General features: G+C 41.2%; 1 protein-coding gene across 1 annotated transcript in view; it reads right to left on the bottom strand.

Annotated features, from left to right (window-relative positions):
* Window positions 1-952: 952 nt before the first annotated feature.
* The window catches only part of PCSK2 (proprotein convertase subtilisin/kexin type 2), a 110323-nt gene continuing 94717 nt past the window's right edge, over window positions 953-16558 (bottom strand). The window contains exons 9-12 of the mRNA XM_030490221.1: window positions 13225-13440; window positions 11821-11921; window positions 9044-9271; window positions 953-4400 (exon numbers count right to left, since the gene is read on the bottom strand). Coding sequence (XP_030346081.1) covers window positions 3914-4400; window positions 9044-9271; window positions 11821-11921; window positions 13225-13440 — 1032 coding nt within the window. The 3' untranslated portion in view covers window positions 953-3913. The remainder of the gene's footprint in view (window positions 4401-9043; window positions 9272-11820; window positions 11922-13224; window positions 13441-16558) is intronic.

The following is a 16558-nucleotide window of genomic DNA, read 5'->3' on the forward strand; positions in this document are numbered from 1 at the left end:
AAATCACATACTGCATCACATAGGCAGCAACCTGAGGTGCAAAGCTTGAACCAAGTTGGTGCTGAGCTGCACCACAGACACCAACATCATCATAAGTCAAGGCGCATGAAGAACTAAGGCCTGAATTCTGCTACAGTCACTGACCTGCTTTCCACAAACACAGCCAGTGCCCAGTAAAGCTGCAGATGATGGCCGCCTTTCTGTGAATTTGTATGAAAACTATACAGAAACCCACTAGTATTGTTCATAAGGACGGCGCTGTAAGGTACGGTAAATACGATTTATGGGCTAACCTCTGCTTTAAACACAGAGTATCAAATGCACATTATCAATGAGGTGTTTTTAAATGCTAATGCTGAAGTGTTGTGATTATTTGTGAGCACCTATTCAGCAGAGCCTGGAATGAGCCCTGGGTTACTACAAGCATATTCTCTCCCCTGTGGCAATCAGAACTAGATTGGGAGGTTCCCTGCCATCTCCTACTGATGCAGACGCAGTAAGAAATGACAAAATTGAATGTACCCTGTGCTGTGGGAGCATGCGAGCTAAAAAGTACCCACAAGTGTGGGGGGGAAGTAGGGAGGAAGAGTGACACGGGGTTTTGTGGATCAAAGTGCTCCAAACAGCAGAGAAAACAAAACTGCTGTGGCATTTCCAGAGCTGCCCTCGGAGCCGGTGGGTTTGACCCATGGAAGTAATGCCCAAGGCTCTTCTTAGCCTGCGGCTTCAATCTTCTGTGTCCCACCGTATCACAGTTAACATAATGCTTGTTACTGTCCATCTGTTGCTAGCAACTCTTTTGGAGGATTGTGTTTATTTTCTCAGTATCCAGCATACACAGGATACAAATTCCTTTATCCGTGTAAAAAGCAGAGGAGTAGGAAGTCATCCCTCTTTCAGCAGCGTGTTTCCTCCCGTGCGCCTTCGGACAGGCAATGATGATAGGACCTGCCAGTTTACAACAGCTCTTTATTTTACTCATATTATAAAACATCATCACAGGGCTTTAGTTAAACAGTGTTCACCTGTTTCAAATCATGAGCTTCATTTTCCCCTTTATTATAAATACTAACAAATTAACTTTATTTTCCATCAGCAATACCATAAAAACTGAGTCTGACTGGACATATTTTTCAGTGATTCCCTGATGCAAAAATCCCAAAGAATTTGAAGTAGATGTCTATATTGTATATACACTTAGTTTTATATATACTTATGTCAAAACTCACCATTTCTGTATATCACTCATTATCGTGATCTTTCACATAATAAATTATGTCAGCATTATGAAAATATGAACAACCATCTAATTATTTTGCTGCTTTATAAGATATTTAATGATTGAACAGAGAACTGCAGAATTACATGAGTGCAATGGAAAGTCACATACATGTTCATTTAAGATTTCCACATAAGACTTTTCTTATTCCAGAACTTTTCCCACATATTAGAAGTCCTTCAAAAGCTTCCAGTTACCTCTTTCTTTGAACACATACACACAAAAAGCTATGATGTGTGTGTATGTATTATACATTACATACCATATGTAATTCTATATATATTTATAAGCAAATATATGTAACATACTCTGAATATACATATTGTATGTAATATATATAGAGAGAGAGAGATACCACAGGTGCATTGTATGTATTTAGACATACAGGTGTATGTATAAATATATATATGGTAAGTTTTTCCCTCTGATAAGTATATGCTGCTTTTTCTGAGATCTGGGTGCCTTCCACAGAAACCTACTGCTGTCAGTGTGATCCATTCACTTCCAAAGACACGAGCAAACCTGTCCCCGAGCCATTTAACTTCAGTGTGTTTTGGCACATGCCTTGTGAACTCCAGTTTGTGCTTTAAAATGGCCCCGTCCTGTCACCAAACTAAACACAGTTGGCACTATATAATGTACTTGAAGAAATAACCAAGGGCACTTCAAAACTAAAAACCACATGGGGCCTGATTCTTCTCTGACTCCTGTTTTATCCCAGTGTATCTATCTCGACTGTCCAAAGGGACTGCTGCATGCCACGAGGAACCTGTGAGTAGTGCGGGGCTGCTTGTCTTAGGTTTAGAGTGTAATTCACATAGACTCTGAGTAGGTTGTTTATTTTGCCTTTGGATTTGTAAAGGAAAAAACAGGACTCTTATGGAAAGATAAAAGATGGATATTCAGTAGAAGTAACAGCATAAATTACATGTTTTTAAGTGAAACATGTCCACCATATAACCTTTGGGTTATGTTTTTAATTTGTTAGATAAATATTTACTTACTGAATGTGTTTCTAGTACTATGCACCTGATCAACCAGGACAACTCGTATTAAAACATTTTAGATTAATACTCTGCATATTAAAAATACATAACAAAATTCTGAAACTAGTCACTGCTAAAAAGCAGATCTTGACTCCGGCAAAGACCTGAGGCACCTGCTTAAAATTAGCATTGGGGTAGGTCCACTGATGTCCTTCACTCTGTGTGCCGAAATATTTGCAGAATCAAGACTCTTTATTATTCCAAGGTTAAATTTGGGATCTGGCACCTGAGAACATATAGTGGTTGCTAACATGAGTAATTCCCCCCTGAGGAGGATGTTACGTCTTGTGGTAATAGCCAGAGCAGACTCTGAGGGCAAGAGAAACTGCCTTTACTCATGTATGTAGAGTGAAGGTGGGACAAGTCTTCAAACTGCAAAAAGCAATGATTACCAACAAAGCTTCCCAAACACACTACATTTTATTTCCCAAGAAAGCCAACTTTGCATTACACATTAATAACTTAGGCATATTTATTCTCCTTAAATATATTTGTGTAACATAAAAATAACAAATCTCTATTTTTAAAAATGAAATTTGAATTAAAAAATTGCTTTGGGACAGAAACTGCGTCCTTCAATTTTCTCTCCCAGCACTTTACTGACAGCCAGGTTGTAAACCCCAGAAAACAGGGGTCTGTAGTTGGAAATGCTGACACAGCCTCTCCTTGTGCTGCTGTCGTACATCTCGGTACAGAGACGAGCAGATGCACTTTTGCACACAGAATGCCAGAAATCCTACAGCTCATTCATTCCTTATGTGCTCGTTCTGCTGTAAGATGGTAAACTGATTTAAATTGCCAAAATTAAAACAAAAACGAAACTGAAACTTGTGCTTTTAGAATGCCCTGACCCTGTTTGCAAAGCACGTCCCCATGTCGCCTGGCTTTGGCATCGCTTTGCCTTCCTTATTGCATGCCTGTTGACCCATTCTATGGCTGAAGTCTTAAGTGTGTATGTAGTTGTGTAAGTGTACATATTAGAAGAAAACTCTCAAAAGAAGTGTATTTCTGCAAATTGGATTGCTAAATTTTCTTAATCTCTGCATTATTTCTTTTTGTAGGGTCTAGTGTTACTTTGGTTGAACCCAGTGGGGAATGTCCCACTAAAGTCCATGATTCAGAAGGAGCCATTGGATGTTCAAAGACCTCTCCAGCCACCCTCTTTGTGATTCCCTCTCTCACAATAATTATTAAAAATTTGCCCATTATCACCAACTGCCAATGTTAAATATCACTTTTTTTTTTCTTTTTAATACAAACAACATTTAACCACAAAAATATGAAAGGAAAAGCCATCAACTTCTTTGCAGGTTATTACCTATTTGTAGGACACAAAGAAAAATAATTTACAGTCACAAACTGTACATAGTATTTGGTGGGGGACAGTGTATTTGTGGTTTAGAGTAAAAAAAGGATTGCTTCAGTAATTAAAATAATTATTGATGAGATATAAGACTTTAAAATCAAGAAAGTGTGATAATTTGGCTACAGAGACAATCATTGTAATATGTCTAACACAGAGGTTTGGATAGTAGAAAGCTGAGTGGAGGGATCTGGGGAAGGAAAGACACCGTCATGCAGAACAGCACTAGTTCTTGCTCAGTATACTCTTCAGGCTTCTCTCCACTGCTTCATCTAATTCTTCTTCCAGCTCTTCCTTCTTGGACATGGCCAGTTTGGACTGATAATCTTTTACTATTTGGTCTATATATGGTGCGCTCTGAGTCCCGTGCAGCATCAGTGTCCACTCCTTCAGCACGCCCCGCTGTGGCTGACTGCCAACAAACCCAATCTCTAGAGCCCAGGTGCCTCGGGGGTCTTCTCCCCAAGTGTGTGTGGTCATGAAAGGCCATTTGTCAAAACCCACCTTGGAGTCATCATCCCTGGGGCGTCGGCTCAGTAAAATGGACTTTGTTCCCATCGGCGAGGTCATGTTGATGTTGAGGTCTCCTCGCCTAGTGGAATTCACAGTTATAACTGCTTGGACGTGTTCCAGGTATCGGACAAAGTTTTCCTTCCCCTCACAAGCATCAGTTGTAAGTGTGAGGACCAGCTTGCCGCTTGGTGGTATCTTTCTGCAGGTCAAAAGATAATTAAGTAAATTAAAAGGATATACAGAGCACGAAATGGCTCATGATAAAATTACTGGGTTTTGGTGCCTTGCAGAAAAAACAGTACTATTTTCCCTATTAATGCATGGAAGAGTAAGGAAATAATAGTTGCAAACTTAGCCAGAAAGAGAACATTCTTTTAAAAAAATTATCTCAAAACCTTGATTTGAAAATCCATTATGAAATGTGCACCCACACAAAGAGAGAAGGAATACAATAAAGAAGTGCATACTGCTCTTTGAGAAATAGTAACATACGTTCAATAGTTGCCTTTACTTATCACTACTACATTGGTTAATTGCATAATAATGTGTATATTCAGTAGAAGAACCAGCAGCAGTCAGTCATGTCCGATAGTCACCTTAAAAGACAGCCGCAAGCAAAAGACAGAGGCCAGCGGCACAAAACTTCAGCAGTCACATAAAAGCCTACATCCTTGTTCTGATATGGGATCCTCATTTGAAAATTGTTTTTCATGAAAACTACTATCCTTGCCCTGCTTCTGTGAAGGAGGAGCACACACACTGTGGAAAGAAGTCACGCTTGTTTACTGAATTGACAAAGTATTGCATCTTGAAGTCACAGATTTATTGGTTATTGTAACTCAGCCCTTACGAAAGCAAACACACGGTTAACTGAAGGACATCTGTCCTAACTGTAACCAGAAAGCTAGACCTGCAGATGGAGCACAGGTTCAGTCCTGCTTCATTTATTTTGTGAGGGCCCTGTCATCAAACGGAAAGCAGATCCCTGTTATCAGTGCACAGGGCTCCTTTTGGAGACAGTCAGACACCTGAGGACACAATGCCTGGAAGCTGGAGCACAAGGGAAGATAAACCACTTTGTGCTGGGCTGTGCAGTCACGGCTGTCAATGGTCTCACCAACATCTGTCAATGGGATCAATTACACACAACAGAGAGCAACATTACACCGGTCATGCTCTTGGCTCCCTGCATGCTGGGCTGCCACAGCGTTTGCTCCCCATGTGACTGAGGAAACCCCGGAGGCAGCATCATTTCCAAGAGCATGCTGGGTTTGAACAAGGCACATCCATGCCTTCCCAGCTCTTGCAGAGGAGGCCTGTAGCCACTATGTGCTGGGCAGTTCTGTCTGGGATCTCTGCACCAGCTCAAAGGTGCCAAGTGCCTGCTAAACCCCACGGGGTCAGGATGGAACTGGCAATTACCAGTTGCCTCAGAAACTGGCTGGCAAAATACATCGCAAATGTAAACAGAATTCTCTGTGTCTTCACCATCAGCCTGCTGTGAGCAGGGTGACACTTTCCTCTGTCTAAAAGAAATAACTTGCAAGACAAGAATTACTGCAATCAAAAAACGGAGTAAGTCACAAAGGACTCCAGTCAGCTTATCATTACCTCTTCTAGTGGCTTCTCCCTGAGCTAGGTTTTGCTGTAAAATAAAAAAGAGAGTCCCTTTTAAAGCGCATTGACCACACTGTGGTAATTAATACTTTCTTTTCAAAATAAACGAGTACCAGCCTTTCCTAATGAAATAGTGTGGCCTTCAGAGACCAGTGAAAGCATTTCCTTCAAGCCTAGCTTCCAGGAATTCTATTCTTGAGATGACCTCCAGGTATTACAGTTTCCTACATCACTAATTGGCTTAGGCCAGTGTCTGCCTCCCTTTCATAGAGTATTGCCTTCTTGGGAGTACTTCCAGAGTAAAAACACATTCAGGTCCTCAAGGCATTTAAACACTTACCTTAAACTGTTGTTTAACATAAGCCTATGTGGTTCTGAATCTTATGAATGCCCTGGAGCAGAAGCTGGTATAACATAAATATTGTATGGCTAAAACATTTGAACATATAATTACAATACCCCTGAGATTTATTTTGTGTGCCAAAGCACAAGGAAATGCACTATAATGCAGCCAGAGGTGAAGGATCATAATCTCACAGTTGCCACACACTTGCAATTTCTCTGCATGGGAAGCATCACCCTCAAATCAATCTGAATTCATGTTGTCTCACAGCACTCACACACTAGACAACACGTTGTCAAACAGTTGTGCTCCACATCTCCTTCATAGGAGGGATGACACCACATGAGGGAGGACACTACAGTGTGAGTCTCTTCTACCTATGAACACCAAACCCCAAAGAAATCAGAGCAGCATTACCACTCCACCTGCTTTGCTGACAGACTGACAACTGCAGACAGCTTTCCTCTCTGTCTTCTGAAGTGCCGCAATGCAAAAGTTATCTCAGCTCTCTAGAACACATGAGAATAGACTTGCTCTGTTTCTTCCTTTCCTATTAACTAGGATTCAATACTCTTTGCTTTGCTAGACTAATTACTATAGTCCAGGTAACTTTCCCAAAATCCCCAAAAGAACCAGCGGTGGTAGAAAAAATCTAACTTGAAAGAAGCAGAAGAGAACATGGGTTTTCCACACCCTCACAGTGTGCTGCTGCCCAATTGCTATATATATGTAAAGAATATGTTCATTTTTACATGAAGTGTAGTACCCAGTTAGAGATAAGCAGGGGAGCTAACAGCTCTCTAGAAGCATGCTCCCGTGCTCCTCTTCCTCACCTAATGGACTAGGATGCCCTAAATCATCTTTGTTTCTCCCTAAACCAGCCAGATTTAGACTTGTCCATTTTATTTCTTTTTGCTGACCCAACCAAAAGCCCTTTACAAGGAGAGTTCCTGTTGCTAACAAGTGTTTCTCCAGGCAGCAGAGAAGTGCTGCACTTTAAATACTGATTGCTTTCAGCACACTGTATATTCTAGGCTGTCAATTTTTTTCTGGCCTGTTTCTGCTAATTGACAATGCTGCTCTGGCACATACCTCTGTATCAACTACTCACCTCTACCTAAATCTCCATTAAGTATGTATTTTATATACACAAATCTCTATACTTGATATCAACATCTATAGAATATATAGAGAAAATGTAAGGCCAAACTAGAAAAATAACCCAATTATCCATGGCAGCAGTGCAGTGTAGTTTTCATTTCCAAGGAATTTCTGGAGATGCTGGGACTTCACTAGTTTATTGCAGGATAAATAAAAAAATGTAGATGTTGCAATTCATGATGCTTATTATGTCTTGTCAGTGACATTTTTGTTGGGGGATGTAAATATTACAGCAGTCCTATTAACATATAGATGTGTTGGGTAATTATAGGGGGGCACCTGTACAGACCACACACTGAAATTATATTGCAGTAGGGTTAGGAGGTTTAGGTGGTGACTGACTTTCCAAATCTGTGTGCTGTAAGCACAAAGCCTCTTCTGGGTAGTGCTCTCAAAAGACACCAACACAAAGCAGAGTGTTTCTCAACTCTGGAGCTTGCTGGGCAATGACAGCTATAGGGAAGCTTTACTGCAGTTCCAGATCCCTGGGCTGGAGGAAATGCACCATCACCTCTGCATTTCTATCTGTTCAACAGCAGAAATAGGCCACAAAAACAAAGGCAGAAGGAGACAATACTACTGCATAGCACTTGCCCAACTCTGGCTCAGTCTGTTGCCAGAATACCTCTACCACATTCTCGGAAGCATGGAGCCAGGCCTACAACAAGAAATTTTCTCTCTTCCTTTAAGATGATCCCTATTTCAATAAATGGGGATGAACCAAGATAAATGAGATTATTTGTCTGCAATTAAATTATGAATAAACTAGATATAGCTCAAAATTAGCTTCAGCACTCTCTCATTTGTTTCCTACCTGTGAGCACACATAGGCCAGAAAAATTAAAACTCAGACCTCAGCTGTAGAACCTTGATGCTGCCAATACAAACCCACCTGGAAGGTTGGGAGCAAACTTACTCTTTGCCTGGCTGAGCTATGTGCCAGGCTGGCAATCTGGTCTGCTTTCTTTTTCCAACAGAATAATGATGCCTTCAAAAATGGCACTGAAAAGTCAAATTTCAAATGGTATAGACATAAATTGGCCATTATTAGGTTAGTATTTCAAATAATTAAATTGAACTATAGCTGTTGCAGTCAATTAGTATTAATTCATTCACTTGTTGACTCATACACTTTAGCACATGAAAGTAAATCAGAAAATAATTCGACTACCTAGCCTGCAATTAGAGATTTGAAGAACATAAACTAAACATAATTAAACGCAGTAGTGTTCAAACTGCATCACTGGTACCTGTAGATGATTGTTTCAGCCTTCTGGAGATAAAATTGTCTGCTGGAATACGTCAAAGGAGATATAACCTGGCTGACAGATATTTCATGTGGCAAGAGTTTATGTAATTTGCAGTACCAGCCTCCCAGATTTTCGCTTGTGCACAGGCACTTTATTCAGAGAAACTTTGGCGCAAACATACCTGTAAGTACGCAGAAGAAATGGATGTTTCTACTAAGACTACTGGCACTAGGAGAGATCATACAGCTTGCTGTAGAATGCACTCCTCTAGCAAATCAGGAACTGAAAGATCATGTAGTTTATTTTATCAGTAGTTGGAATAGTTTGAATGCTACTGGTAATAGGCTTTCTTAGAAAAAGAATTCCATTATGTTTCTTTGACTAGCTGTGTCTTTGTCAATATATTTGCATGCTTATGGTCTCCTAAATGCCTAGAAGAAATCAAACACATATACTAGACTATTCACTTACTCGGGTTCCTGTATTGACCCTCCAATACAATGGAATCTCTCTGGAACGGTCTTCCAGTCTTTCGCCATCTTAACCATTGCTCCTGCATCTAGGACACCATAGCCAAACAAATGGTTGAATTCCAGCCCAACGCCATTTCTGCGCCACTGATGAACCTCATCATGAAGCTGGTTCCTCTTGGAGGTGAGCACTGTCAGATGCTGCATGTCTCTCCAGGTCAGATCCAAGCTGTGGAAGAGCACCATGGAAAACAAACAGTACAGTATTTCCAAGCAGATATTAAAGAAACTAAAGAAAGACAGTGTGTTTGAGTAAGCCTTTTGGTGAAATTTGTTTCTATGAGTCACACAGGAATTGTATCTACACACATATCAATAACAAAGCTCCTGTTGATTTCAGTGGGAACAGGGATAGGTTTTAATTGTATAGTACTTCCCCAAAATACATCCCCCGAAATTGCAAAGTAATTTCTGATTGTTTCCCTGTTCTTGAAAACAACTGCTTTTAACTACACATAGATCCACCATGCAATTCTTAAGGTAATAAAATGGGTAGGATATTATACCAGATCCTGAGAATACAAAAAGATGGCAGAATTTCGCCTTGCCTTCCTCTTACATCTTGCCCTCTTTTCCTTGCCTGCTCCTCCTGCTTTTCCCATAGACCTTCTGAGATTCACCCACAGTGAGTAATTTCAGTATTCTGTGAATATGGGTATATGGCCTGTGAGTGACTGCAGGTTTGCATTATAAGGTATGGCAGAGGTTTGTCACCCATGATATACTAGCATAGATGGATGCAGTCAAGTAACATTTGCCTAGATTCGATGATCATTTTTCATCATCAGCTCTTGTCTTCCTAGATTTGCAGTGATTATGATGACAGGAAGGGCACTTATAAGTTATTATTCTGGAAGCTTTAGAACTGACATTCTAATTCTACATAACTAAAGCTATTCCAGTTGGTTTATGATGAACTCTTTCAACATAACAATATGTCTGATTTAAGCCATCAACCTAAAAGAATCCACTTTTCAGCTTTCTGTGCCCCAAGTAATAAGCATGTGTGCATGCTGAATGTACACCAGAATAGCCAATTACTGTCATTTCTCCAAGGTGACACAAGATAGCTGAAAACCAGATATCACTTACATCATTCTTACTGAAATCTTTTAAGAGCCGCCAACATATCTTGAAGCTGTACTTTCCATTTCAGATTGGTCTGTTTTTAGGGACATGTCAGACATAGACTGTACAAGAGCTGACAGGCAGATTGCAGGCAGGAGGAGTCTGCATCAGAGATTGTTAGCTGTTCCCATGAAGGCTAGTGGAGCTCATCCAGGGTACTTCTGCACAATACAATTTAATAGAGCCAGCCTGGAAGGAGATAGGAGATACTGACAGTTCTTTCTCTCCCCTGCCTCCTTAGCAAAGGCTAGAAACTCAATTGCAAACCAGGGGTATTAGTCTACTTTCTAATCATCATAGTTTGCAAGAGTAATACCAGTCTTCATGGATAGCTTGAATGAATGAATAATAATCATTACTGAGATATTAAGGTTGTAGTCCAGGTTAAATATGCAGTGGTCAGAAAATTAATTAAACCTTTATTTTTACGGCTATATTAATTTATTACATGGTGGCTGTTCCACTGAATGGGATTGACAGCACTAGGAATGATGATCCAAAGTTAAACACTTGGCATGCATGTTTTATGCATATAAAATCTGAAAAATGATACTTGGCCGAAGTAATTCTCTGAGCACAACAATCATTGCTCTGCTAATGATATAAACTTTGTCTCCTCTGCCAAATCTTTATTCTCCTGCACTGCTGAAGAAAACTATGTACATAGTGCTCCCTTCATGCTGTGGTTACAGCAACTGAAGCTGTATAACTGTGCAAATGTTGCCTCTACTTGGTAAAACAGTTTAACACAAAGTAAAAAGATGGTATAGGTTATTGTAAGGAAAACTTTACCCAATCATTAGAGAAGAAGATAATGAAGCAAGATATATGAGAGGGCTCCAATGTTGTGAATGGCACGGAGATGGTAAACAGACGATGGTATTTATTCTTTAACATAAAAGAGCAATTACATAGCACAGAAACAAATCACCAGCAGTGGGTTAAGAAGAAAAAAAAAAGGAAACGTTCCCCACCACCAAAAAATATTACTGTGGAACTGACTGCCACTGGATGTCACAGGTGCCAAAACAGACAAGTTGAAAAGAGTTAGACAAATTCAAGGAAGATAAATCTGCGTGTGGCTATTAAATAGGATAGGCTGACTGCTGTCTCTCCAAACCACTGAACAGCCAAAGCTGTTGTTGAAAGATCGCTCTTAATCCCCGTTTGTTGTACTCTTCCCTAAGCATCTGTCATTGCAGACAGGATGTGGCAAAAGATGAACTCCTGCTGATACCATAGGTTTGTTCTTATGTTTTTCTAGACCAGGCATTCTACACTGGATATGTGGAGAAATTAAATAATCTCTCCCTCCAAACAGTGCTGGAGAAGACAAACCCCTGGTAAGCAGTGGATGGATGGAGATGACAGAGACAGAACAAGACAGACAGACTGTATCTGCTCTATGGCTTTGGCAAGGCTGATGCTCCATCTGTAAGTTACCATGCCTGTCAATACTGTAGCAGGCAGCTTGTTAGCTGCTCCTTCCAGCCCTGTGCCACAGCCAGCCAATTTTAATGATGAACAACATTAAACAAACCGCAGGCCCTCTCCTCTCTAGAGCTCACAAGGCATTTCTCAACAGCATACTTAGCCTCCAGGGCCAAGGCGAACACTCCGGCTGCTTCAGGGGCAGCTGCAGACGTTCCTGAGTGACGCAGGGTGCAGTTGCCATACAAATCTGTTGTAGCCTGCAATGATATCAGATGTAATTAATGAAAACAGCTTGCCCATTTTCCTTGCAGCTACAGACTCAGAAAAATACAGAAAGTGGCAGTTTGTACCCTTGCTCTTTAGAGTAACTGTGTGTTCCTGCCTAGGATCTGTTTTCTTCTTTAGAATAGTGTATGAATTTAAAACCACAGTGAGACATAGTTACAGAAGGTGTAAATGCAAGAATAAATCATGATGTAGTAAACCAATGTTCACTACACCACTTAGAACTCATAAACTCATATAGATGGCATTTATTTCCTATAAACACAGTTTAACCAAAGGCCTTAAATTCCCTTGTGGTTATCAGAAGGATTTGAAACTACAATTGTTAACAGTACTGAGCTTTCCAACACTTGTGCGACTTCAGAACCAACAGCAGTACCAGGCTGCTATCTTCTATGCAGCTTGTCACTAGAAGAGACCAGAAGGAAACCTTAGAAATACATTTTATGGCGATAATTACAAAGGTGCCACAGATCATCTTGTCTGATTATCAACACAGAGCTGATATCAAGACAGAAACCAGTATCTTTCCGTCTGCTACTGCACATGGACACTGAGGATTACACAATGTGCCTTTGGGGTTTGAGACAGGGCCATGGGAAACGCATAATAGCTTTTGGGAAAAACTAACCTTGAGTCACTACACCTGAATTTTCCACTCTGTGAATCAGACTATGTCCTGGCTAGTCGAAGATGCTGAAGAGCAGTTATCAATCAAAATCCCAATTGCAATTCGCAATTTGAACAGAAACTGCTAATTTTCCAGTTGTAGGTATGGCCCTGAAGGGGACTTGAGTACGATGCTCAACACTGCTCAATGGGAGACTGAGGGTGATCTAATACCCCACATTTCCTCTGCGAGTGACTGAATGTCTCTCTGCTTTCTACAGTTTTTAGTACAGCAGAAGTCTGGTTCATGACTGCTCTCCCAGTACAAGCAAGTATGATCTCAAATGTTGACACTTTTCTTTTAGATTTTCACAGAGGCCTTTTCCCACACCCTCCTCTGGGAAGAGAGCAATTGAACCTCCAGATCTGGTTTCTGATAAAGGAAAGCGCCAACTCTATGAAGCATTAAGAGATGGAAGGTCATTGCTGTTCTCAATATTAATCCTGCATCTCCTCAGCTGACAGTTTTGGCACCACCGTGTACTGCAGATGAGAAAATATCCATCTCAACAAAGAACCATCTGCTGCTCCAAATCAGACAGAGTTGTCATAGGTTGTGGGAGTGCACAAAGACAGCAGCAACAGCACAATAATATCTGGACTCACCACACCAGCCTCCGGATTTCTCTTCCTCCCATTGCTAAAGGTGGAGGCTAAGGTTGAAGAGCAGCTTTCATCATACAGAGCTGTCCGTCCATCATTTATAGCAGAATTGATGGAGATTGTCCACATGCTTGATGCATAACCATCACAGTTACAGTCATCGTAGCTGCCCCCATCTCCGGAGGCCCAGACATAGATGCTTCCTTTGCCACCCCGGCCCTGTGAAAGGGGAAAATCAACCCTCTTGGGTTAAATTGCAAATAGGAGAGAGCAGCTACCTTAAACTGCACATCTAATTGTAAAGCTAGGCATCTATAAAGGAGAAAACCAGTCCAAACAAAATATACATCAACCTTAAACTGAAATAACATCGACTTCTGCAGGTTATTAAATCCAGTTAATGGGCAGGCACAGCCAGCTCTGCAACCTTACGTACACAGAGCACTTCCATTTATCTCCTGTTTTGCTTGACACCCTGAAGGCTCCTGTGCCAGATGCTGAGACGTTTTATGGATTCATTAGCGTTTATGTCAAGGTCTAAGTGCTACGAGAAAAGCATTCTTTTAAAAGGGATATAGGTCATCTCACATGCTGGGTTTGTAAGATCCAATTAGGTCCAGGCAATGGCTAAAAAACTCTGTAGAACGGGCACCTTCTTATCTCAATAGATTTTTCTCCAAAGGTTCACTGATTCAGAGCTGTTTATCTGACAAACCATCTTCTACTACTAAGCAGAAAATAAAGTTATGAGAACATATAAATCATCTACAGAAAGATCGTCTACCAATTACACTGAAAAGTCAAAAGATACACGAGAGAGACTGAAGCTGAAGGGCGGCTATAAAGGCTTCCCACTAGTTAAAGGAAAGAAATCTGTATCCTCTCACAACTTCCAGAGAGGCAAGGAGTGGGAAGGGATCAGCTCAGCTCCTTCTTCTCATCCCATACTAAGAAAGAGATAGGGCTGCCTACAAGAGGGTTAGACCCGAGAACCCTGACACTCAGTGGAAAGATCAGTGCTACTGAACCCAAAGCTCAGATCTCTCACTGATTCCAGCATTCCTCTCTGTGTTCAGACCACTGTAATCCAACATTTACTTCCAACAGCACCAGAAGGGTGCAAGGCCTCAGTTCAACACACTGGTTTTATGCACTGGGCAGAAGACAGGAAAATCTCTTCTAGCCTCTTCATTGCCCAGCATAAAATGGAAGTTAAAGATTATACAAACATACAGTAACCTGCAATGGTGTTCTAACAGGGAACCTTTTCTGTCCAGAATTTAAATCAAATCTGAGCTCCCAGCAGTACCTTCTATTTTAAATCATACCCCACTGAACAGAGCAACCTCATTATTTCAAGCACGTTAGTGAGTTGCATTATAATCCATTGAATTGCACAGCAGGTTTGCTGCCCCTGGGGTATATAACATCTCAGGACATAGTTTTTCATAATAAAGATGATGACTACGAAAAAGCTTATTGAAATCAGTCTGAGAACTCCCGCAAAGATTTGAGATCAATCATCCGAGTTTTAAGGGAGGAGGATACTGTTGCAAAAATAATTCTAAGAACACAGTAATTCCAGCAAATTATTAAAAAAATATATGTAAAAAAAGATCAGCATAACAAGAACAGTGACGCCTTTTTTCCCTTTGACATTTTCCATATCCCACCTTGTGTTCTGACTGCAACAGGGCCCAAACTAGGTCTTGGACTCACTTCAGAGGCTACATCCCAAGCGAGCCACCATAGCCGCATAGACCATCATACCACCTTGCCACCATCTGCCTCCTTTGGGCAGCCTCTGTGGCAGCTCAAGCACATCTCTCTCTGCCCCAAAAATGCAGGCTGTTGCCCAACACAGACAGCAGATGGCTGCTGGTGCCAGGGATAGGATGTTTCACATGTACGGACCCCTTCCAGCTATTTTAAAAGGACAGAAAACACTTAATTTTCATGTGATAAAATTCACAAAAGTAGCTTGGTGGCTGGAAGTTAGACTACACAGTGTTCAGCATAGACAAACAGCCTTAGCCCTGCTTGGCGAATTGTTCCATGCTGCCAAAACCAGGTATTGCTGCAAAATGTTTTACTCCACAGGTGGGATTTGTGGCAGACTGGTACAAAACAAGTGTAACAGATTGCTGGTGGGGAGCAAGATAACTCACAGAGGAACCAAAATTCGGGCTCAAGTTCATGAGAGGAATTGGCCTGCTGAGTGCTGCTGAGGATGGGTTTTATGCATGCAATTACTGTAACGTGAGAATGGCCTTAGGATATCATTTCTATGAGAGTCTTAGTGTTAAAACCCATAATTCAGCTCTTAATACTCTACTTTCAATAGCCTTTTCTTCTTAGCCAGGACTGGAAAGAGAAGCAAACACTGCTGAAATAAACTGACAGCAGCCCAAGTGTGTTATTTGCAAATATGCTTAGGACTTGCCGCTTACATTTCCCACAGCCAGACCTGCAGCAGTGGGATAGTCTGTACAGGCAAACTGTTTGGTGCCAATCCTCATGCATCATTTAAATTACCAGGCAGAAATATATGGCTTCAGGGGAAGTGATTTTTCAATTATCTGAATGGTAATAGTCTAAACCAGAAAAATCCCACTTGGGTCAACTAAGCGTCATATTGAAAGCAAACTGAAAGCTCCTAATTGCACATATAAGCCTAAAAATGTCAGGTGCTCAACTTAGGCTACTGTAAATTTAGGCCAAAAAGAGGACTGGAGAAGGTGATAGTAATACAGACTATAAACACCAGAGGGAGCCTGAAGGAAGAGTCAGGAGCAAGGAAGAGCAGTAAGATAATAAGGTACATTTTAAAGAGTATCTTTCCTGCAAAATCCTGTTGAAACCTGCTCATTTTCCCCAAAAGCAATGTACAGTGTTGCACCCACACTTCTGAGGCATCTGAAACTGTATCTCACTCAGAGCTGAAAATGGATCTTTTTATAGAATCACAGAATGGTTTGGGTTGAAGGGACCTTAAAGCTCATCTAGTTCCAATCCCCTGCCACAGGCAGGGACACCTTCCACTAGAGCAGGTTGCTCCAAGCCCCGTCCAACCTGGCCTTGAGCACTGCCAGGGATGGGGCAGCCACAGCTTCTCTGGGCACCCTGTGCCAGTGCCTCACCACCCTCACAGGGAAGAATTTTTTCCTAATATCTAATCTAAATCTCCCCTCTGTCAGGTTAAAGCCATTCCCCCTTATCTTGTCACTACCTGCCCTTGTAAAAAGTCCCTCTTCAGATTTCTTGTAGGCAAGTAGGACATTTTTGTACTAACGGCATTTAGTTCTAGCCCAAGAGAGGCCCACCTCTCAATTCAGGC

This window comes from Strigops habroptila, chromosome 6, assembly GCF_004027225.2.
Source record: "Strigops habroptila isolate Jane chromosome 6, bStrHab1.2.pri, whole genome shotgun sequence".
Classification (NCBI taxonomy): Eukaryota; Metazoa; Chordata; class Aves; order Psittaciformes; family Psittacidae; genus Strigops; species Strigops habroptila.